At 41.0% G+C, this 23,338-nt stretch overlaps 1 protein-coding gene across 5 annotated transcripts in view; it reads left to right on the top strand.

Moving 5' to 3' along the window:
- Positions 1-21,874, top strand: part of TCERG1 (transcription elongation regulator 1) — a 35,030-nt gene extending 13,156 nt beyond the window's left edge. For 4 of the 5 annotated variants that reach the window (XM_063348725.1, XM_063348723.1, XM_063348721.1 and 1 more), the window contains 15 exons: positions 656-856; positions 2,126-2,241; positions 3,364-3,452; positions 4,475-4,635; positions 5,299-5,365; positions 6,437-6,572; positions 7,518-7,607; positions 8,368-8,486; positions 10,569-10,719; positions 15,647-15,811; positions 16,664-16,846; positions 17,949-18,128; positions 19,099-19,182; positions 19,425-19,525; positions 20,633-21,874. In XM_063348725.1, the coding sequence (XP_063204795.1) occupies positions 656-856; positions 2,126-2,241; positions 3,364-3,452; positions 4,475-4,635; positions 5,299-5,365; positions 6,437-6,572; positions 7,518-7,607; positions 8,368-8,486; positions 10,569-10,719; positions 15,647-15,811; positions 16,664-16,846; positions 17,949-18,128; positions 19,099-19,182; positions 19,425-19,525; positions 20,633-20,834 (2,045 nt within the window). In that variant the 3' untranslated portion in view covers positions 20,835-21,874. The remainder of the gene's footprint in view (positions 1-655; positions 857-2,125; positions 2,242-3,363; positions 3,453-4,474; positions 4,636-5,298; positions 5,366-6,436; positions 6,573-7,517; positions 7,608-8,367; positions 8,487-10,568; positions 10,720-15,646; positions 15,812-16,663; positions 16,847-17,948; positions 18,129-19,098; positions 19,183-19,424; positions 19,526-20,632) is intronic. The other variant, XM_063348722.1, reaches the window with a different exon arrangement.
- Positions 21,875-23,338: the final 1,464 nt, after the last annotated feature.

Raw genomic sequence — 23,338 nt, 5'->3', positions numbered from 1 at the left:
CATTTTCTTTAGGACTTGAATAAAATGGTTTTTTTCCAATCGGTCCACAGTACTAAACAAAATCTGAAATAGTTTCATTCTCATCAGTGTTTATCCAAGGCTCAGAATTAATGTTAACTTTTTTTAAGTCAGGATTTAAGATTTATCAGAGTTCTGCTCTGTATTATATGGCTCAAATTCAAGCCACTGTCGTCTTTTTTCAAGAGCAATAGCATTATCTTTTAAAATGACAGCATAATTAAACAGTGGAGTAGGGTTTTTTAAAAATAATTATTTGCTACAGAGATCCAATAAATATTTTTTTTTTAATAAATAGAGCACTTAATTTTGAAATATTAAAGCAAATGTCTGAAAACTAACAAGCTTTGCCCTGTGCGGAATTGCACATTACTCTATTTAAAATAAAAAACTTTCTAATTTGCCTGGGAATACGGCATTGTAATACGATTGTAAAACACAGGAAGGAAAGCTAGTAACAGTGTATCACTTTACAACTTAATTTTTGAAAACAGTCTTTGTATTTACTTCTATAGGTTGATTATTTGTAAATGAAGTCAGTAAAGCACTAGGGTTTGGTTCTTAGGTAGTTCATTGTCACTTACTGTTTTCTTTCCTCTTCTTTTTTTCTTTTGCCTTTTCCCCCTTCTCTGTCCAGGTGTCCTGCCAGGCATGGCCCCCCCCATCGTGCCCATGATCCACCCCCAGGTTGCTATTGCTGCGTCACCCGCTACCTTGGCCGGAGCAACCGCAGTCTCCGAGTGGACCGAGTACAAAACGGCTGATGGAAAGACTTACTATTATAACAATAGGACTTTGGAGTCAACGTGGGAAAAACCCCAAGAACTGAAAGAAAAAGGTACTTTTTTCTTTTTTTAATACAGCTGCATTTGCTGCATTAAAAACTTTGCTTAGACGATTAATGGTTGGGCTTGAAAATGCGAATGAGAATATTTCTAATCCCTTATCTCCCTTAAGAATATTCTGAAATCCTGATGATGAGTATCCATTTGAGTTGGAAAGTTATCGTTTCTTTCTTTCCCGCTGTACTGGAAGAGTACTTTGTTCCAGAGTTGCTTCAGAGTCCTGTGACGCTTGAGTTAAACGTGTTTCCACTCCACTAGAAAATAAGAACTTTACGTACTCGGGTGTTTGAGAAGATCCCGATTGCAGAAAGATAGAAAGTGAGGGGAAATTCAGTTACCCTAAAGACTGAATACCAGGAAAGAATGAAGATATTGAAATGCTGAATTTCAGATCTTCAAAAACTAAGTATATAAACAGATGTGGAATATGAGGACAGAATAAATTACCTGCCCCTGTCCGCAGCTCTAAGTCATATTCTAGTCTGTGACTTGTGTTTAATTGAACCCGCGTTCTATCCATGGGTGGTGTTATATTGAAGAGAAATTGTTCTTTTATTGTAAATAAGAAAGAAGGGGCAAACATCCCATGGCTTTTATTCAGTTTATAAAATCTTTTAGGAAAACAAATCCAGTTGGACCCAAAGAGTTCTTCCTTTTACTGTCTGTTGAATTTTTCAGTTACAAGAAATCTGTTTAGAGAAATTCGGAACACTTACACAGTTAGTTAGTTTAATACTCATCTTTCTAATAATTCAGCTTTAAATAACAGGTCTCTTTACTGTGGTGAAAACATTTAAGACAGCAAATATTGGTTTTGCTGAGCAAAGATTGTACATTTTATAATTTTTTTTTAAATGGGTGCAGACCAATCCTCAGATGATTCTGCATGCATTTTCTCTGATTTTTATTTTTTTGTCAACAGCATTTCAAGTCTGAAAGTTGTCTTCAGTATTGCACTGTTGGTTGATATTTTTATTGGTGTTTCGTCTGTTTCTGTTCGTACATTTAATTAGCTTTTTAATATAATAGGCTGCCTTACAATATTTCATTTTCTACTCCCAGGTAGATCTTGGTCTAGGAATTAATCACATCTTTATAAGCAGACACTGTAAAGCCCAGGAAGGACAGAAAGTGGTGAAAATACATTAAAAATAAGTTGTGTTTTGTTGTTGCACTTGGAAAATTGTACTGATAAAAATAAATTTGTTGTGGTTCTATAATGGCTTCTTAATAATACTAAGGAAAGTTCTATCTTTATTTAGAAAAAATGGAAGAGAAGATTAAAGAGCCAATTAAAGAACCTACAGAGGAGCCTTTACCAATGGAGACAGAAGAAGAAGAGCCAAAAGAAGAACCTATAAAAGAACTTATAAAGGAGGTAAAAGACGTTGCAACCAAATAATCAGTATCGCCATTTTGAGTCCTACATCCTACAGGTGTGGCTGCATCTGTAGCCAGGCAGATTGACGGGAGACATGGTTAGTACTTTGAGTTCGGAAATTCCTGGGGGGATTTTGAAAGCCTGCCTTTTTGGGCTCATAGCTTATTTTTTCCCCTTTTTTAAATTAATTTTTTTTACATAGGGAAAAAAGGATATTTAAAAGAAAAATGTACAGAGTATGTGAGTTAAGAAATTAGTAAGGACATGGAAAAAAGTTAGCTAATTACATAGACATGATATTCTCTCACCGGTTTTAAGGTGTTCAGAAAAATGAATCTTGTCCCGAATGTTTGAAATCTTTAAATTAATAGCTTATTTTCTATTTCTTTACTACTTTATTTTGAACAGTTTTGAAACAAAGCTTGCACATTCTCCATGTGCTATAACTGATAAGTTTAGCCTGTTAGGAACACATGTCCTAGAAAATGACTGTGGTATTTACACTGCAGTAAACAAAATTAACTTTTTTTTCTTGTAAGGCATTTTGTCATGCTGAGGAAGTATAGTTCTTGAAGATGCTAAGGTGTTTGAATAAAAATTAGAGCTTTTATTCTGATTTTTGTGAACTTCAACATAGCTCAGTAAGCAAAAGCACAGAATTCAGTTGCTGGTTTTTATTACCAGTTTACTTTTGAGGTAGCTGCTAGTTTGCTTATTTATGCTACAAAGGTTACTGCAGATTTTTGACTGTTTCATACTCCATGTCTCATTTTTCAAGGAATTTAATTTTAAGAATAAAGCAAAACTTCTTTGTGAGAAACCTTTACCCCTGTATTCAGGCCTTGATTTGAGGATTCATGCAGATCTAGGAAGGCATTTAAATAAGGTTTCATTGAAGTCAAAAATTAAGTAAATGCTTAGAGGTTTTCTGAAGTGAGACTTTTGAGTAGCAGTTACTTTTGAAATGCCAATGCTTCTGTTTTACGCATGGATGAAGTGCAATTGTGAGCTGTTTGTTTGCATTGTTTCAAACTACATTTGCTTGTTTAAAATAAGTTAGTTACTTTATAATAAATAATTAGCCATCTGTCGTTGCCTGAATCCTGTTTTTTCCTCGAGGAGCCAAAAGAGGAGGAAATGACTGAAGAGGAAAAAGCAGCTCAGAAGGCCAAGCCAGTTGCAACCACTCCTATCCCCGGAACCCCATGGTAGGTAGCGGTTTGCCCCGGGGCTGCTACCAACGGGACTGACGCAGGCTGTGCCGTAGCCACTGGGAAGGCTGCAGGGGAGTTAGAACAAGTAGTAGTGTGTGAAGAGTCTGTTCTTGGTGTGCTTCTGTCCCAAATAACCTTGGACTCCGCCAGCCAAGGCTGCTCGCACCGTGCCGGCATCAGGATGTTCAGTGGTGGGCGTGCAGCCTTCCTGCCACACGCCGACTCCAGTCCCACCAGCTACGTTAGCAGTAGAGATTTCATATCCCAGCCCCCTTCATCTGCCACTGATCCCTCCTGATCTGGTATGAAATACTGGCAAAAAAAAAAAATAATCTTGAACTTCTTTTGCCCTTATGCCTTGGGGAATAAACTGGCTGCTGGCCAAAGCAATTTTTATTTTTTTTTTTAATTTTTTACTTGGCGTAGATACTCATCAGTGTGTGCCTGGGCGTATAACGTCACAATGGGGTTACTCTTGCTGTAATAGACGTACATCATCTTTATGTGTTTGGATGACCAAGGTAAAAATCTTACTGATGGGAAAGGGATGTTGTTTTAATTTTTAAAATTTAGCCATGGATGCTTTTTCATTAATGTTTGATATTTAAAACTGTCTCCCTTCAAATTATCTCTGCAGTTCTTTCATCCCGTCACTTATAAAATTCTGGCAAGATCATTGCTTTTTCTCATATTTTGCGGGGCATGGAAGAGATGAGGTACGTTTTATCCCAAAATCTGATGCAGCTGTCTAAAACATTTTTCTAGAGAAGAACTGAGTATGCTGCAGCTCCTGATAAAAAGCAATTTTAAAATTGCATTTCAAATCTGCTGGCAGAGAAAAGCAATAGTTCAGTGTCCCGTTTGGACAGTAGGAATGTCTGGTGGTTGCGCAGTAAGTGTAACCTGCGTCTGTCTGTGACCATCGTGCTTGCTTCATTCTCTGGGTATGGTACCAGCTGTACAGAATGAATAAGCCAAAGATAATCCAAGACTTTCTGTCTGTCCGTCATTCCTAGGTGTGTGGTGTGGACGGGTGACGAGCGCGTGTTCTTCTATAACCCTACCACTCGTCTGTCTATGTGGGACCGACCAGATGACCTAATTGGAAGGGCTGATGTGGACAAAATTATTCAAGAACCTCCTCACAAAAAAGGAATGGAAGAAGGAAAAAAACTTAGTAAGAGTAAACTTATTGCCTTCTGAAGAAGTTTGAATATAATTTATCAGTTATTTTGTGTTGATTTCCAAAACTAGTAATGTCTAAATAAGTGAGAGAAATGTAAGGACATATTGAAAAATGTATATAGCTTTGGAATTTAAGAAGGCTGGTGGAAACGCAGATTTCTAGAGTCTTTGGAAAAAAACAGTCTGTTGAAGAAAGTAGATACTAAGATAGTTGGTTTCTTTTTTTTTTCTCAAAATGCCAAAAAGAACCCCCACAGTTTTTACTGACTAAAGAAAGGGACTGTGTTTGTTTTATAAGCAAGAGGAATTTGGGGGCCAGGAAAGATCAATCATAATGTAGTCAGAGGAGAGCAAAGTGCAAGTAGGTAACCAGGAGATCCAAATGTGCTTCATTAGACTGTGTAGCCTGAGTTTTTCTCACTGGAAATAAGAGGTCAGTGTTTGTCATTTTAAATCCAAAGTTGGCCACCAATCTGTTAGTCCTGCCACCAAATTCCAGTGCTGTTATTCTGAAAGTGACCGAAAACGGTGTATGTTCCTTTGTCAGAATACATTGTTGCTGCTCACACTGGCCTGGCTTTGCACAAGGCTTCATTTGTAAATTACAAAGTTTTCATAAACATAAAATCTAAAGCATTATTGAATTCTCTTACAGTTAGAGAAGAGCATGAATCTACAGAGGATGCAAATGAAGATGAGCCTATTAAAATTAAAAAGCGCAAGTAAGTTTGCCTTTTCAATACTAAGTGCTCTGTGTAGATAAAATAACCAAAGTTTTTCAGCTGAGCAGTGTCTACCCTGTTGCATTCAGCAGAGCAGAACAGTAACGGGTAGGACTGGTGAACACAATCGTCAGCTTTCTGCTATTTTACCTTAACAGCTCAAGCATTTGATATTTCTCGGAGGTAGCTGTAATTCATGTATAGAGGAAACAGCATCTCCTTTGGAAATCATGGAAGTAAATGGTACAAGTTGGTGAATCCAAGGGGTATTTTGAGTGCAGTTTATCTTAAATAATCAGCAGAAGCAAACTATTTATCTAGCTTGTTAATTTCTGTACACAAGATTTTGTTGCCAAAAAATCCAGTCGTCTACATTTTCATAGCAATTACTGTTTCCCCTCTATTTTAAAGGTTTAAGATTTTTGTTTTGGTCTGTTTTGCCTATTGGAAGCGATATATGGCACTTCACTCTGAGTTACGTACACACACTGTTTTAAAAGTGGTTCTACCATTTTATTTGTTATTGTGTACTCTGAGGGATGATCATAAAGCTGTAAACAATTAGCGCTTTCAGTTTGTTTGGGATGAAGCGTATTTCCTCTTAGTAAACATAAAACAAACGGCACACTCTTTTCCAGAAATGCTTTGGTGGATGGGTGAACGTATCCCTTGCATTACAGCACTTTCTGCTGTAGTGTTCGTGAGGTATTCTCAGTTTGAACTAACTGCCTTAGCCGTAGTCTTTTCACAGGGCCTCATGGTCTTGAAGAGGAGGTAAGAAAAATCAGTGAAGTTGATGTAAAATCTATCGCCCATCTGGCGAGACCATTGCATACAACCAGAATCTGCGAACTTCTCAGAGTCGCTTGTTGGCACTGATGTTACTGAGAATACCTCGGTTCCTGAAAGCATTCGTATCCCGGTCTCAAAGAACAGCTTTCATGATTTCTGAGCCTATGCTTCTGAAGTAATCAGTTGTTATATCCATTCTGTCCTGGGGCAGTTCAACTTGTAACCTACAGGGTTGACGTATTACTGCTCAAGTTACGCTGTATGTTTAATTTTTTTCAGGAAAGATGATAACAAAGATATCGATTCGGAGAAGGAGGCTGCTATGGAAGCTGAAATTAAAGCTGCTCGAGAGAGAGCCATTGTGCCTCTGGAGGCTCGGATGAAGCAGTTCAAGGACATGCTTCTAGAAAGAGGGGTCAGAAATCAGTGTGTGTGTGAGAAGGGGAGAGAGGGAGGGGAGGTTCAGGCAGAGGTCTCAATCCTTAGCGAATTCAGGAACTGTGGGGCTTTATGTAAGGAAAACAATCTCATCCTTGCTCTGAGTAACAGGTGCATTTCATACAAGACTCCATATTTCAAAGAAAGTTACAATTATAGCAAAATTTTGATTTCTAAGTAACTGAAATTGAACAGTATCAAGCCAGATTTTTTTTAAACTTTTTTCCAAGTTAAGTAATTTCCTAATTGAAAGCTGCCCCTGAAAATTAAGTAGAGCACACAAACTGGACACATCCTTAGTGTTTTTGGAAGTGTTCCTACATGAGGAAAGCAGTAAGTTCCGCTGTAGTCTGTACACTCTTATCCTTAAATGGAAGACTTTTTGGTTTTAGTTAACTAAACTTGAAATCTGCTTGTTACCAATCAGTTTTGATAGATAAATTAGGCTATTAGAATATAAATTTATATAGTAACTTTAAAAAAAAAATTGAAGTAGTTCCAGCTGCCTATGCAACTTTCATTTAGTTTCAATATCTGGATTTTATGGGATATTTTTAATAAAGCTTATTTAAGATGAGCTGGGACGTGTTTAAGTCTCTTCTGTAGCAGAACTGTTTACGCCCACAACACTTCGAAAAGGCATAGAGCAGGCGCGGGACATGAGAACATAGAATCTCAAGGCTTTCTTCTGATGTACTTTAATGTCACACAGTAGTAGTAATTAAGTGTGTGTTATTATTTAGTAGTTTTCATGTCCAGTTAGTGTTGAAACTAGCTGTCAGTGTCCATGATGAAAACATTAGGATGAGTTTGTTTCCCTCTTTTCATCAGATGTCCTGTAGTTTTCAAGCAAAGCCGTACAACTTCTGTATATTTGAGGAAACTTAACCATTAGTTAAAATCTGACTTTTTTTAATTAAAGGTCTCTGCTTTTTCAACATGGGAGAAAGAGCTACACAAGATAGTTTTTGATCCTCGTTACTTACTTCTCAACCCGAAAGAAAGAAAACAGGTAAAAGAGAAGTCAAATTCACATCCCATCCAGACACAGCTACTTTGGCCTTTATCTAAATCCTCAGTCCACTGTCTTTGTTCCTGCTCACCTTCCAGACTAATCAGTATTGCAAGGGATTTTTGATATGATATGGGTTTGTCTGGAAACAAGGCAGCAGCAAGAACAGAAGTGAGTTGATAGTTTTATTTTTCCTGTGGTTGGAAGATCTAATACTTTAACACAGTGAAAGTTGTATGCGTACAGAGAGCTCCCAAAACCTGAATGAAACTGTGAGAATCATCAGTGTGTCTTCAAAATATTGTCATAATGAATAATCTATCTATTTATTTAAAAAAAAAAAAAGTGGTTGGGGAAAAACTAAAGTGTCTTTTCATTTTTAAGCAAGTTCTCACTCCAGAAGCTTTTCTTCAAATGGATGTAGGGAAATAGAAATATTCAAGAATATAGGAGGTTGCTCCTGTCTTAAACTTATGACCCAGAAAATGTTACCATAACGTGGATTTGTAAGAAACTTCTTCCCAGGTCTCAGATTACGTGTTTAGATACAGTACGCTACATGTTCAGCAGATTGGAGTAATTTGCATATTCAAATACAGAGAGTCCCTAGCCCTTCTTTCTGCCTCGTCTGTGCTGGCTCTGTGGCGAGAGGAGAGGAAACAGGAGAAAAGGAAAGAAATGGAAGTTTTCCTTCCTCTCGCCTAGAGCTTGCATGGCTTCAGGTTTGTATGTTTTATGTTGGTGACTGGTGTTCCTGTAGGTATTTGATCAGTATGTGAAAACTCGAGCAGAAGAAGAGCGCAAGGAGAAGAAAAACAAAATAATGCAGGCCAAGGAGGATTTCAAGAAAATGATGGAAGAAGCAAAGATTAATCCAAGGTAGGAGCTTCTTTCTCGTTCGTGTGCATAAGCTCTGTTAGAACCAAGTATGTTGGGTGGTTTTGGGTAGATTCACTTCTTTCAAAATGGGCAAAGAGGAGAAAAATGATTGGATATTGTTGAAATCTTATTTTGCCTGCTTGTATTTACCTAACCTGTGGAATAATAGAACTTGGGATTTATAATGATTTACATATTTTAAGTCATTTTGAAGATATCCCCAGCATGCTGTTGGGATTGGGAGAAAGGCCTCATGATCCACCACGAGTTTTCTTTAATAACCCCATTTCTTCTTAAGAATATTAGTCGTCTCTGAGAAGCACTGGGGAGGTTTCTTCAGTTTGGAGGGGGCTGAAGGGATGTTTTTCTGTTACAATGTATGTTAATAGCAATATGATAGAATGTTCTGGTTGCTTTAGTATAGAAATTACTACATACCCCTCACATCAAGACCTACTCGCAGTGATAACAGCGAGGCGATGACAGTGAATGTACTAGCATTCAAGATTTTATTGCTAGAATTGTTTGTTTCACAGCTTTCTCACATAGAGTTCATAAAATATGTGCTTATGTCACCAGATGAGCTCTAAAGCGTTCTCTTTCAGCACCTCTCGGCTTATCTGGGATTAATTCTTTTACAGTGAAATAACAACTCATTTGTTTCATTTCAGCTTAATTTTTTTTCAGTGACCTGTTTTGGAAATCTGGTGGAAGCCAGTGTTATGTTAACTTTTAAATTACTTCAAATCTGATTAATAACTCTTGTTTAAAACACCTGTCTGCTCATTTAATAAGGGTGTCAGTTTTGACGGGAGTAGGCTGGGAAGAACGGAGGCATGGAAATGGTTTAAGAAAAAGTTCATGAGTAATAAGCTTAATATGTAATTCAGAGACTAACATGGATTATTTTGTTGGCTTGAGTATCCTCAGCTTCCAAGATATCTCCAATGTGTCGTATTGGGACTGACTCTTATCTGGTTATGGGTTGGGGTGGGAAAGAGAGTTCCAGCTGAAATACTGTCTTGTTTAATCCTATGCTTTGTCTTCTGGTTTCAGTGTTTGTCTAAAGATATTGCTGTACTTCTGTGAGTGGCAGACTGGTTTTTTATCATCTGTCTCAGTCCAACATGCTCAAGAGTTTGTGTTCCACTTCTCTTAAACAGCTCTTGTTCTTCAATATAGCTGTACATTCACTTTCTGATCTCTTTGAATAAGCTACCAAATTCTCTTCTTGTTTCAATTTACCCTACAGCAACAGTAGGCTGGATTTTCCAAGTCTAATTATTTCCATGCTGTGATGAAAACATTCGTATGATTATAAGTGTCTCACGTATTCTTGGGGCCAGATTTGCATCAGAGCTTGGAAAAAGCACAGTAGTGGTTTTTTTCGAGGTAAGTGGCAGTACTATATCTACTGCACAGATTGGAATCTGGCCCTGGAGGTGAGAGAATGGTCAGGGAAGTGCTATGGGGATCATGGGTTGAAAGCCCAGTATTGCTGCATCTGCCCATAGTGTTTAAATATTTTCAACTCCGTGTGGTTTAAGATTAGGCTATACAGTGTTCACAGTAGAAGGAAAAATCGATTCAGCCAGTGTTCTATTGTGACTAATACCAAAAGATGATTTTCTTGGTGAACTCTTAGCATGGTTTGGCTGCAAGTGAATGCACGTAAAATTTTCAGTTTCACAGCTGTGAAATACCTGGACAGACTGGTGGCTGAACTGCTAACCCACAAAAAAAGAAGATTTTTGTAGACAACTGAGTTTTTTTTATTTCTTCTTCTTGGTTGCATTGTAATCTCTCTTCCTACACCTGCACTTTCTGCAGGTAGCTGTATCCAACCAACCAACCAAAACCCCTGTAAGTCTCTAACAGTACCTTTCATGTGTGTGCCTAAACTTGACTCCTTTCTATATAGTTCATTGATCAAGCATCTCTCTAGTGAGACCATAGGATGTTGCCTTTTTTTTTTTTTAAATTGTGCTCTGGCATGTATTCTAGCAGAAGTATTTCTCTGCTGAACCTGCTTCCCAGCAAAGACGGCTCTGCCAAATGAGTTCACTTGCCATTTTGTTGCAGAACTACTTTTAGTGAATTTGCAGCCAAGCATGCTAAAGACTCGAGGTTCAAGGCAATTGAAAAGATGAAAGATCGAGAGGCCTTGTTTAATGAGTTTATCACAGCGGCAAGAAAGAAAGAAAAAGAAGATTCGAAGACCAGAGGTGAGAAGGTAAGGAGACTTTTTTAGTTCCAGCGGCGTGAATGGTGTGAGCCCGAGTGAGATGGGACAAAGCCAGTGCGTGGTCTCCAGTGAGCCTTCTCTGAGACACGGTCCTTCTCTTTCCCTAGAGGTTTTACGATGTAAATCCTTCATGGATGTCCCTTTCCTCTTTCTGAACTAACTGGTTTAAGTTTGCAGGTATATTGACTTTTAGAGTGTACGGAATTGAACTTACATTTATTTGTGAAGCCAAGTTTACTTAAATAATCACACTTTTTTTGTTTACCTAAGCAAGTAACATGATATTCTTAACTGGAATAATGCCTGATTTTTATGTTATTTTTTTAAAGTTATATTATCCTGAAGCATTAAAAGGAAAAGGATTCTTGTCCTCCTGTTTGGCTGGAAACCCCCGAACTGGCCATTACCTCTGTTTTCTCAGTGGAGGCAGTAAGAACTTGAAAGTCTCTGTAGGGTATTCCGTTTAAATTTCAAACAGCTTCCATATCTTCTCTTTCTATCTAAAAGCTACCACTTTAGTGACTTTTTAATCTTTCAGTAAATATATCCTATGTATAAATTGCTGCTTATTAGAATTAAAGGTCAGCTATTAAAGATTAATGAATTCCAAATGTCATTTGACCGTACTGTCAATAGGAGGGAGGAGGCTTTCCCCGCTGGGGAAGAGGGCTCCCATGGAGGTGGCATCAAATATTATCAGCGAAATATGCAGCCGCTTACTCAAATGTCCCTGTGTGTTGTGTGAGTGGAGAACATGACCTCTAAAGCCTAATCATTTCTGACATTTTAAAGTCTGCAATATTTATTCTATAGTATAAAGTTATTGCAAATTTCACCTACTAAGAATGCTTACAGAAGAGAAAATGCTGAATAACAGGTTAGATTTGGGGACAATTTCGTTATTCAGTAAGTTTTGCATATTTTTTTAAATCTAGTTACTCTGGTCTAATTTGATTCTGTACTCGATTTTTTTCAAATGTTGGCATTGCTGATAGCTTTTGATAAATGATTGTGCTTTCAGAGGAGAACTGATGTAGACATTTACAAATTGTATTTTGATTATGAATATGGAATTTTAAAGCATTCTTGCAGCTTAATAGTGCAGTTGAAGACTTTTAAAAAAAAAAAGTAAATATTTGTTTTGTTGTTGCATGATTGTTCTAAAGTTGAAAAGTTAAAAGAAGAGAGATTGTGTTTGTTTGCTTTTGAAATAATGTTTTTTTTTCTCCAAAAGCCTTTTGTAACCATTTTATGTATTCTGTTTTATAACAAGTGGATAGACTTTACAGTTATGTGCTGTGCGGCCTGTCAATCAGTTCAGTCTGACAGCTGTCAATCACTGACACGCAAATATTATGGGATTCCCTAGTGAGGAAAGAATTGGTATCTCTGTGTGGTGACTTTAGCCTCCCGCAGTTCCGGTACTTTACATTTTTTTAGTTTTTTTCCTTGTGAAGTGATGAGAGTTGTACCTGCAATGTGTTAACTGCCAAAAAAAAAAAGACTTCTAAATACACCTGAAATATTTTCAGTCTTATTTTCCTTTGATTTTGAAAGTGCTTAAAACATAAAAGAAAATTTAAGGCATTTAACCTGAAGCTTTCTCAGTCTGTTTTAAAAGTCCAAAATCTTTATTTAAGAAGGATCAACTTTACAGAAATCTTTAACGTAAGGGTTTTAAATTATATTATGTTTTGATTTTGCTTTGTTGAGTTATGGCTTATTGGATGGTGATGGAGCAGCCAGCTTTTCAGATGGTTAGTTTTATTCATGTGGCTGACTTCAGTGAGTAGAAACAATGCCAACACTTCTCAGGTGAGAGATGAGGAAGGACCTCTGGATTTGAGGATATTGGGGAAGGGACTATGAGCTGGTAACGTTAACCAAGCTGCTCATGTGCTGCCCCAGAGCACAGCAGTATCCCATTTCTTCGAGATAAGCTGTGCCAGCAGATGAGCCTGATGTCCCACCTGAAACATAGAGCTGCAAACATCCTGCAGCCCGCTGTGCTGAGGGCTGTCTCATCTGTCATCTCTCCTGGTTCAAGATCTCTTAACAGTTTTCTTATGTAATATTCATAGAATGGTTTGGGTGGGAAGGGACCTTTAAAGGCCATCCAGTGCCACCCCCTGCCCTGGGCAGGGACACCTCCCACCACACCAGGGTGCTCCAAGCCCCGTCCAACCTGGCCTTGAACCCCTCCAGGGATGGGGCAGCCACAGCTTCTCTGGGCAACCTGGGCCAGGGGCTCACCACCCTCTCAGCAAAGAATTTCTTCCCAATATCTCATCTAAATCTCCCCTCTTTCAGTTTAAACCTGTTCTCCCTCATCCCATGGCTCCCCTCCCTGATCCAGAGTCCCTCCCCATCTTTCCTGGAGCCCCTTGAGGGACTGGAAGGGGCTCCAAGGTCTCCCCGGAGCCTTCTCTTCTCCAGGCTGAACCCCCCCAACTCTCTCAGCCTGTCCTCACAGCAGAGGGGCTCCAGCCCTCCCAGCATCTCCGGGGCCTCCTCTGGCCCCGCTCCAACAGCTCCGTGTCCTTCTGCTGTTGGTGCCCCAGAGCTGGAGGCAGCCCTGCAGGGGGGTCTCCCCAGAGCGGAGCAGAGGGGCAGAATCCCCCCCTCCCCCTGCTGCCCACGCTGCTGGGGATGCAGCCCAGGCTGTGGGGGGTTTCTGAGCTGCCAGTGCACGCTGCCGGCTCATGGCCAGCTTTTCCTCTTCCCAGCACCCCCAAGCCCTTTTCGGCAGGGCTGCTCTCCATCCCTCCATCCCCAGCCTGTGCTGGTACCAGGGGTTGCCTTGACCCAGGGGCAGGACCCTACACTTGGCCTGGTTGTAACCTCATGAGGTTCACGTGGACCCACTTTTCGGGCCTGTCCAGGTCCCTCTGGATGGCATCCCATCCCTCAGGAGTGTCATTCTACTTAGTCGAGGTAGTTACTGTGTATAGATAAACTAAATTTGCAATATGGTAGAGCTGTGATCTTAAAAGATTATTGCTTTCTGAGATGTTTTTGTCTCAACAGCAGGCAGGAGCTGGGTGGGGGTGAGTGCACGGTGTCCCTGGGGGCCAGGGGTTCTGCTGGTGGCACCTGCAGAAGCATCTCCCTGCAGATCATGGTGGTGCTCCTGGGTCTGGGTTTGTGTTGCTGCTGGTGCCACGGGGCTGCCAGCGGTGTTGGGGGTGTGCAGTTTTTATCCTGTGGAATATGTCTATGTGCATATGGGATTTATGCAGAAACTTGGAGATACCCTTACTTTATAGACTTCTGTAGTAACGTCTGGGAATTGTGTGATTTTTAACAAATATTTCTGATGCCATGGCTTAGAAAGCTTCATATTTCTGATACTGCATGCATGTTTTAAGATGTTTTGAAACAACGTTCTTAATTTTACAATGAATAAACAGTTTGCTTAGCGTTTTGTTCAGCTACTTTAAGAAAAATTGATAGTGCTTTAGACATAGAGCAACTTCCCACTGTCACTAAGCGGTTGTTTTCTAATCTCTGCTTACTACCTTAATCTCTCTGTTAAGATAGTAAAGAAAAAAAGCCTATAAAGCCTCTTATGTTTATGTGTTAATATTGTGAGGAACTAAAATTATCGATGGGCAAGGCTGCAGAATGTTGGTTCTGGTCTTCATTTCATTCTTGCATTCTGTAACTAAACACAATTAAGAGCATCGGGATGAGACAGTTCTCTGGCAAGCCAGAGTTTGGCGTCTGTCCATCTGATCGCTTACCTTGTGAACCGCAGTGTTTTGCAGCCAAACCAGGAAACTGGTTTTCTTTTTTTATAAAGGGATGAGGAGGGGAGATAAAAAAATGAACGGCCAGCCCTTCTCTGAGGTTTTGGGGTTTTTTAATTGGTGTGCCATAAAGCCGGATTTTATCTGTGTCCGGCAGGGTTGGGGTGCTGTGAAGGCAGCATGCTGCGCCTTGCCCGGGGCGTCCCCAGGGTCATTCCCTGGCCCCTCACCTCTCCGGAGAGGTGGAGGCTGAAATGCCAAACCAGACTTTTGAAGCATAAAGTGGTAGAAATAAAAAGGAGAAAATACCTAGGAACTAAAGTGCAGCAGGAACAGGGAGATCATCTACCCCAGAAAAAAAAAGAGGTGTAATAAAGACACAGTAGCTGCTGTTACAACTGCTGGTTCTGGGAGCCTGGATGAAAACGTGTTGCTAGTTGTCTAGAGATAAAAAACCAGTATGATTGATCCTCTGCCAGCCCTGTGCAATGGCTGTTATGGACAGAGTGCTGACATGCCATTTCCAATTGAAAAAGTAGACTGAAACATTTCCTTAAACTGTTACATATGTCTGCATATCCATCTTACGTGTAATTTACTTAATTACCATATGTGGATAATTCTTTATTGGTTAGATCCATCTTAAGACACTGCTCTTTATCAGCAGATCCAAGTATTTACCTCTGTGCATTGTACACTTGGAGGATGAATCTGTAAAAACTTGATTTGTCTAGAGCCCTGTTTAAAAATGCATAGATTCTCTAGTATCAACATGCAAAATGCTATAATGTAGAATCAGTAACTTGTTACTTTGAGAGATATATGTGTGTGTATATATATATAAAAGCTCAAAAAAGAAGTTTAAATTGGAGTAAAATAATAAAAACTGTATTGGTTAAACATTCTTTAAAGAATACAGTTCATCTTAGATGCAGCAGATCTCTTTAATATATCTGCTATTGCAAAATTGTCCCAAGGGGAAGTGAATTTTAGATGCGGTTATGTCTAAATCCAGATTTTTAGTGATTTCTCTAAATTGTAATGGTATGTAATAGTAATATGCTTCCCTCTGGAGGTAAGTTGACTCCTTTTTTCATAAGAGCAAACTGTTGGCTATCAAAGTATCTTTCTCAAGTATTGTTTTTCTCTTTCCGTCTGTAAAACAGATCAAAATGGACTTCTTTGAACTGCTGGCTAATCACCACCTGGACAGTCAGTCTCGCTGGAGCAAAGTGAAGGACAAAGTAGAGACTGACCCGCGGTACAAAGCAGTGGATAGCTCTTCACAGAGGGAAGATCTTTTCAAGCAGTACATAGAGAAAATAGCTAAGGTATGCTCGTGATGTTCGGGGAGTGTAACTTTGGATGTTCTGCTGGTCACATTGCTGTTAACGTGCGAGGTAACTAACTAGAAGATAAACTAATAGGCACTTTAGTTCCATACTAAGGAGAATTATATACCATCAATATTTGTAGAAGCACCCCAGAATGACCGCTTGAAGCGTCGAACTCCCATCCCTGGCAGTGGTGCTGCTGCAGATGTGCATGGTACACGTATGCACGTGTGCGTACACCCACGCCGTACTGGGGAGAATTTATCCAGCGGAGTAGGAGAGGCAGAGACTCCTGTAAAGACATTGATTGTAAAAATGGCCATAAAACTATGTAAAATACAGACACCACATTGATCACTTCTTACCAGGGTGGGCAGTTTCCTTTGCTGTGATTTGTTTGTAGCAGCTGAGCTGCCTTCAGGAATACAGATCGTTCATACACAGTTCCTTCGCTGTTTTTTCTCTCTTACTCCAATATTGCTACATTTCTCTTCAGGCAGTTAATGGTTGAGAATGTAAAACTGGACTAACAAATAGTGATTCCACTCTCCCCCTGCTCCCCCGTTGTTCAGAGTTTGTCACTGTACACAAACAACGTGCTCCTGAGAAGAGTTGTTGCGTGATCAGCGCTGTGACCGAGCTTCTCCTTCCCCTGTGTAAACCCTGTAATGCTTCACCATAGCCCTGGGAGCAAAATTTTGTAATCCATAGATCTCGGATCACTTTGAAGTATTTTGTTCCAAGATGCCCTTAGTTTGATAACCCTCTAAATTTACTTACCTGTCTAATGAAAATACGAAAGGTGGTGTGTGTTGTTTGTATTGAGAAAAGTTTGTTCTTACATTTCAGAACTTAGATTCTGAAAAAGAAAAGGAGCTGGAAAGGCAAGCTCGCATTGAGGCAAGCTTGCGTGAACGAGAAAGGGAAGTGCAGAAAGCTCGTTCGGAGCAAACCAAGGAAATCGATAGAGAACGTGAGCAGCACAAACGGGAAGAAGCGATACAGAACTTCAAAGCGCTTCTGTCTGACATGGTGAGATACAGATGGGTTCTCCCAGCTTGTCCGGGCATTCTTTTGGTAACTGTGGCACTATGGAAAAGCTTTTGGCATTTGTAGTTAAGTTGATATAGAAATAGAATCCTGTTGACTCCTTCCCACTGCCCTCCCCTCACTGTTGGGAGTTGTGTCTTGGAAGAGAATGCTTTGCATTTAGGGTTCATGCTCCGGCGTCTTGCCCAGTAATTAGCGGATAGGAGCATTCCTCTGGGTGTCTCTGGAGTCCCACAGGTGATGGCACATGTTCAGTCGTGCTACTGTAAACTTCTGTATGGCTGTTGGAAAATTAGATATTGTTGAGTATTAGGAATAGTCCCCTTATTTTTGCGTTGTCTCTCTCCGTACTCCAAACACAGCGCCTTTGTCGTACCATTTCTCTGCCGTGTTGTGTGTTTGCTCTGTTCTCGTCCAGTTGAGCAGGGAGAGAGCAGTTCCTGCACGGCCAGCGTCCTCTTGAGAGGACAGGATCAGCCAAATGAGTTTTCACCAACACATGTACTATGCCCTTGCTGCCTGGCGTAAGGTACAAAATCCAAACACGTTACTAGGGCTCGGTTCCACACGTCAGCACTGCGATCTTTCTAAGGGACAGGGTAGGAGCAGCTCAGCGCTCTGCTGGAATAGCCAGGAACGTACAGCAGCAGCTCCTCACAGCTGCTCTCTGGGCTAGAAGCAAGGCACTGCAACCTCCTGCTGTCTCTTTGGCATTAATTGTCTCGGAGGCTGCCTTTCCAGGCTGCTTACGGTTAATGTAGGATGTTACGCACAGAGGAGGAGGGTGCTGGATTTTTCTTTTTGAGAAACTACTCAGCCAGAGCAGTGGGGTATCTCCTTCTGCATTTGAACTGATGCAGAGCAATTCCTTCTGCCACTGCCTCTTTCACATTTGTGAGGAAGCTACTACACTCTCTTATTGAGAAGCTGATTTGGTTATTGTTTTAATTTGAACCTTAACTTAAGAGAAATTTAAAAAAAAGAAAACAAAACCCCCTAAGAAGTATATAAGAAATATCAGTGAACTGTAGGAAAATGTTTTAAAAAAAAAATAAATAAAAAAATAAATCATCTTTTGGATTAGGTGCGTTCTTCAGATGTGTCCTGGTCTGACACCAGAAGGACTCTGCGCAAAGATCATCGATGGGAGTCTGGCTCCTTGCTAGAAAGAGAAGAGAAAGAGAAGCTCTTTAATGAACACATTGAAGCACTTACCAAAAAGAAGAGGGAACACTTTAGGCAACTTCTGGATGAAACTTCTGCGGTAAGAACTGTGTATATTCAAACTTCAAATCTTTGCCTATCTTTTTCTGATTTTCTGTCACAGCATCTGATTTGTTTGGTTTTATTTCCAGGGCCCTTTTGCTTCACCACTGTCGCTTCTTCTTCATAGCAAAATTTGTGCATTATGTTTCCTTACGTGTTCACCTTGAGTGTTATTTCGGTTTAACATAAAGTTCATTTACATTTAAACTTCTAACCAGTGATCTTTTTATCTCCTGCAGGATGTTACATTTCTTCAACACTGAGTTATTTGATAGCCTTTACTGTATGGCACCTTGCTCTTTCAGATATCTGTCTCTTTGTCTTAATGAATATCAGTATATAATCTTACCAAGTTCATCTTTTTTGATGTTCTCCTGCTTTATCTTGTGCTACTGGATCTGCACTTTTATTCTGTGTAATGCTGTGGAAATGCGTCGCCTGTTCTGTGTGTTGCGGGGGTTTAGTGAGACTCGCTCTTTTTCAGTTACGTGCCAACTTCAGGCAGCTTGCTTTTTAACCTGCAAGTTTGTACCTCATTTTTAATGCATTAGTTGAAAGTGCGTAGAACACTAGACAGATTTTTGGCGTGATGAAATAAAATGACAGACAGGTAACTCTGAAGCAAGTTTTCTGTAGGTAATTTTTAACAACACATTCATATACATAAATATGGACTAGAAAAAGACTTTGGGATGTAAATTATGTTTGTGAGGACTTTGATCTGAAAATGCCATCTCAAAATACTGAAGAAAAGTAAATATATAAAATCAACTAATTAAAAATATGAATGTAGTAGTATAAATAATCAAAACCCAACACTTAAAAATACAGCAAAGACTTTGTCAGTGGGCTCAAGAGATATTTAAAAGCTTCAGATATAGTCATATTTACATTCTGTATTCTTAGAATATAATTCTCTTTTAATTTAACTATGTTTTTAATTTAATTATTTTTGCTTCTTTTGAAAGATAACTTTAACATCAACATGGAAAGAAGTGAAAAAAATCATTAAAGAAGATCCAAGGTGCATTAAATTTTCTTCGAGCGACAGGGTAAGCGGTTTGCGTCGCGGTTGTGTAGTGCAGGATCCAGAGACAGCAAGTTAATGGCTGCTGAAGTGGTTTCTGCTTTGTGTGAACAGAATTATTATTGTTTTAAATAAGAAATATTTTTTTAAATTAAAAATGTGAAAGATAAGCAATAATTACATGTTATTTTCCCATATGTTCAGTGTGTTGTTGCATTAAGTAGTTGAGCTTATAACACTGAATGCAGATTATCTTTTTTCTTTCAGAAAAAGCAAAGGGAGTTTGAGGAATACATTAGAGACAAGTACATTACTGCCAAAGCTGACTTCCGAACACTATTGAAAGAGACCAAATTTATAACGTACAGGTCTGTAGCGTAACGGCAACAAAGCACTAATCTCTTTAGTGTGCCTTTCCGTATAAATGGCAACAAACTGACGCCTGGTTTTCCTCCTAGCATAAGTTGCTAAGTTACTTTTACAATCTTCTGTAATCTGTCAAAAAAACCAAGTCTGCAGCAGCTAGAGGCCTCTTTTTGCTTTATTTTGACATTGCTGCTGCTGACTAACAAGTAGTGAAAATCCAGCCAGCGCAGGTGGGAGGTTCTCTTTGCTTCAGAGTAGTGTCCTGTGAATGGCATCTGAGCTGCTGGGCTCGCTCATCTGTCGTGTCTGTACCAGGCCTTGGCTCAGACTCTGGAGGGATCAATACTGAAGTGGGGACTCTGTTTGAGGACCTTAGAGTAGACGGCAAAGAAATATTGGTTCCATTGAAATTTTATAAAAAAACCTTATCAATAATTTGCCTGGTTTCTGTGGGAGGATTTCATCGAAAGGGTGGGCAGGTTTACAAAGCAGTTGGCTTCTCCACTCAGTTTTGGGGGATGGTGAGGCTGATACACAATCTTGGGTATGGACCAAAACAAGTTTCCTATCAGAAACACAAGTTCACCTAAAAAGGAGAAAATGAAATTAAGTTCTTTGGATCCTAACGAACCACATGGCTCCCTTGCGCTCCGCACCGTGGTGTGTTGTGGTTCCGGGTGGTGCCGCTGTCGGTGAGCGGGATGGCAGTGTGCCGAGCTGGTCAGTCAGTCAGGCTGGACCGGACCTGAGACTTCCACATTCAAATTCTAATTGTTTGCCTCATTTAGATGCTGAATTTTTGTCCCCTCTAGGTTCTAGCATTTGTGTAGTTCAGGTAGTGCCAGACACGAGTCTTCCATGGTGCTTAATTAGTGTAGCACAAATGTAGGCAACAAGCCTTTATTTCCTGTGCAGAGAGTGCTGTTAATGAGCCGAGTCCTGGCCTAAAGCGGCATCTTTCTAGCTAAGCAGATACCCAGCTCTCCGCACCCTTTCCCCGCTTTGCCTTTCCGTTGGCTCTGCCGGTGCTTTCTTACGATGGGGGGGCTCCGCGGTGTCTCTGCCTCCCGGGGCTCCCCCAGGTGGTAATTCTTGCGCTTCCTTTTCAGATCCAAAAAGTTGATTCAGGAGTCAGATCAGCATCTGAAAGATGTAGAGAAGATATTACAAAACGACAAGCGCTACCTGGTACTCGACTGCGTACCAGAGGAGAGACGCAAACTCATTGTGTCCTACGTAGATGACCTGGACCGTCGGGGCCCGCCTCCACCACCCACAGCTTCAGAGCCTACAAGACGAACAACAAAATAGTTACAAAATACTCTTAAGTCAAGGGTATCTGTTAAATCAAAAAGCTTGCATGAGCCATCTGTCAGGTTTATACATACACATTACCGTGAATATATTGCAAAACCATCTGAGGAGCAGAGGAAGAAGCAGCATTTGTGAACATAAAATGGTCTCGGGTGGGGGGGGAACCAACAACAAAAAACCCACGTTAAAAGTATTTATGAGTTTTCTTGGGGCACGACTGACAAAAATCTGAACATGTGGGCCATGTGTGATAACTTCAGATCTCGGAGCAGTGCAGTACCTGTATGAGGTGTGGATGTCTGACACTTGGAGCCATTCTCAGCGGTGTCATACGTGTGAGTCTTAAGGATGAGCGCGCTTGTGGTTTGAGCTCGTGCTGCCTGTGTGCCACCAGCGTCCCCTGGTCACCCTCCGCCCCTGGCTGGGGAGGTGAAATGCGGGCTGATAGCTTAAATTATTGATTGCTGAAGGTCGCGTTCTGGAAACACAAGTCCCAATTCTGCTTGTTTTCACCCTTCTAAATGGAACTAAATCCATTAAAGCCAGAGTTAGAACTGAGAGAGGAGAACTAGGACTCAGAGACCAAGTTAAACTTGTTCACAGGTCTGCTTTGTTCCTTACCCTATCCATGAATTAGAAGCAAAATCGGGTCGCTCTGCCCAAGTGAAGATTTGTCTAATAATTTTTATTCGAAGTTGGAAACGCGTGGTAAATAACAGTGGTTACTGGCGCAGAACAGGACGGTTGTATAAACACATTTTTATTTACGATAAAGTGATCTTTACATACTTCTGGATTAGACTGTGGATTTCCCCTCTGGGCAATTCTTGTAAACTATACTCCTGTTTTGAATGTTAAACTTGTGTTTCTAAAGTTTAATTTTGAAATGTTGGGATTGTTCAGTTTATGTATTTGAACTACAATAAACCAACCCTTTTTATATATGGATTGTACAGGCCTAATACCAGTTTTTGTTGGATTTTGTTGGACTTGTGAATTTACGAGTAAAGCAAACAAATGAAGTCCTATCGCTTAAATTCTTGGCTGTGTTTGGCAAAAGAGTACCTGAGGCACCGTGCAACGTCGGATTAAACTTCAGCAGCCGCATTCAGCGCAGCCTGCGTGCAGCGGGGAGCCGAGGAAAACCATTTCCTAATTTAGTTCTTCAGTCTTTTGGTTAAATAGGAAATGGTAGGGATGGGGGTGTCAAAGTATTTGCTTTTATTCTGTATTTGACATGGGTCTCTTCCTCTGAGTTGAGGGGTGGGGAAGGATTGATTCTTCCAGGAAAAACTGATATTTTATTCTTTTCCAGCAATGGCTGTTTGGGTGGCCAGCCACTGGGACTCGCAGTCCGAGCACCACGACAGAAGGCCGTTCACAAAAGATGTATACAGCTTGGGAGGGGTTTGTGCTGCTGCCGTCTGAAACGTGGTGCTCGTAGTGAGAAGGTACTCCCTGAGCTCAGGGCGAGCATCCCTCCGCTCCCTCAGCGTGGCGGCGCCCAGGCCGTGGGAAGCAGCGTTGGGCGATGCCTGTGCTGGGGGTGGAAGCGGAGTGAGGGCAACTGCAGCTTGTGTAAGGCCAAACAACGTCAGACCCTCTGGGAAGGGTCGTTCCTGCCTGGAAAGTACAAGAGTTAAACTCGGGCTGCGCCTGCGGGGCAGCGGGGGGACGGCAGAGCTCCCGCGGACCCACCCTCGCTGTCGGACCTGGGGAAATCCCATCCTGTGGCTGCGCCCGATAAACCTGTCTCAGCAAGGTAGACCCTCCGCAGTTTCCTTAATTTTAACAAATTCTCCATGTTGTATTTGAGTGTCAGGTGTCTTGAGTTTTGGATTGCCTGCTTCAGGCAGACGGGTTTCATGTTTATTTATACACACCTGAGGACAACAGGGAGGGACATGAGGGGGACATGAGGAACTGGTCCAGGAAGGTTCCTGCGTACAAGGTGAGCAGGAGCAGTTTTGCCAAGGACAAAATGCCAGAAGGTTTCTGCTGTGGTAACAGCAATTCAGAAAAATAAGTGAAAATTTCAGAAAAAGCACTCGGGGAGTGTCCCTGAGCTGGACCCGTCCTTCGCAGGCTCCTGCCCACAGTGGGGCCAGGCTTTTCAGCATAAAATCTTCATTTTTGTGAACAAAGAGTCTGCTAAGCCACAGCGCGGGGAGGTTTTGGCAGCGAAGGGTCAGAGGACTCCAGCAGACAGCAGCGATGCGGACACACAGGTCAGCTCATTTCTACAGCGCAGGGTCCTCTGCCCCCCAGCCTGCCCGTGCCCTCCCGTCTCCTCGAGTCTCCGTGGCCGCGTCTGGCATGCAGAAGGTGCCCAGAGCAGGACACTGGTGATGGGACTCGTGGCGATGCGCCTGCTCCCCGTGAGAGCACAACGTAGCCCTGCTCTGCCAGTAAATGAATTTATTTTCACTCAGCTTAGCACATCCCTGCAGGAAGCCATGCATTTTTTATGGCTGTTTTAAAATATGGTTAACTTGTTCATT

This window comes from Chroicocephalus ridibundus, chromosome 11 (assembly GCF_963924245.1).
Source record: "Chroicocephalus ridibundus chromosome 11, bChrRid1.1, whole genome shotgun sequence".
Lineage (NCBI taxonomy): Eukaryota > Metazoa > Chordata > Aves > Charadriiformes > Laridae > Chroicocephalus > Chroicocephalus ridibundus.
Note: the sequence above shows the minus strand (reverse complement) of the source record. Positions and strands in the feature narration are given on the sequence as shown.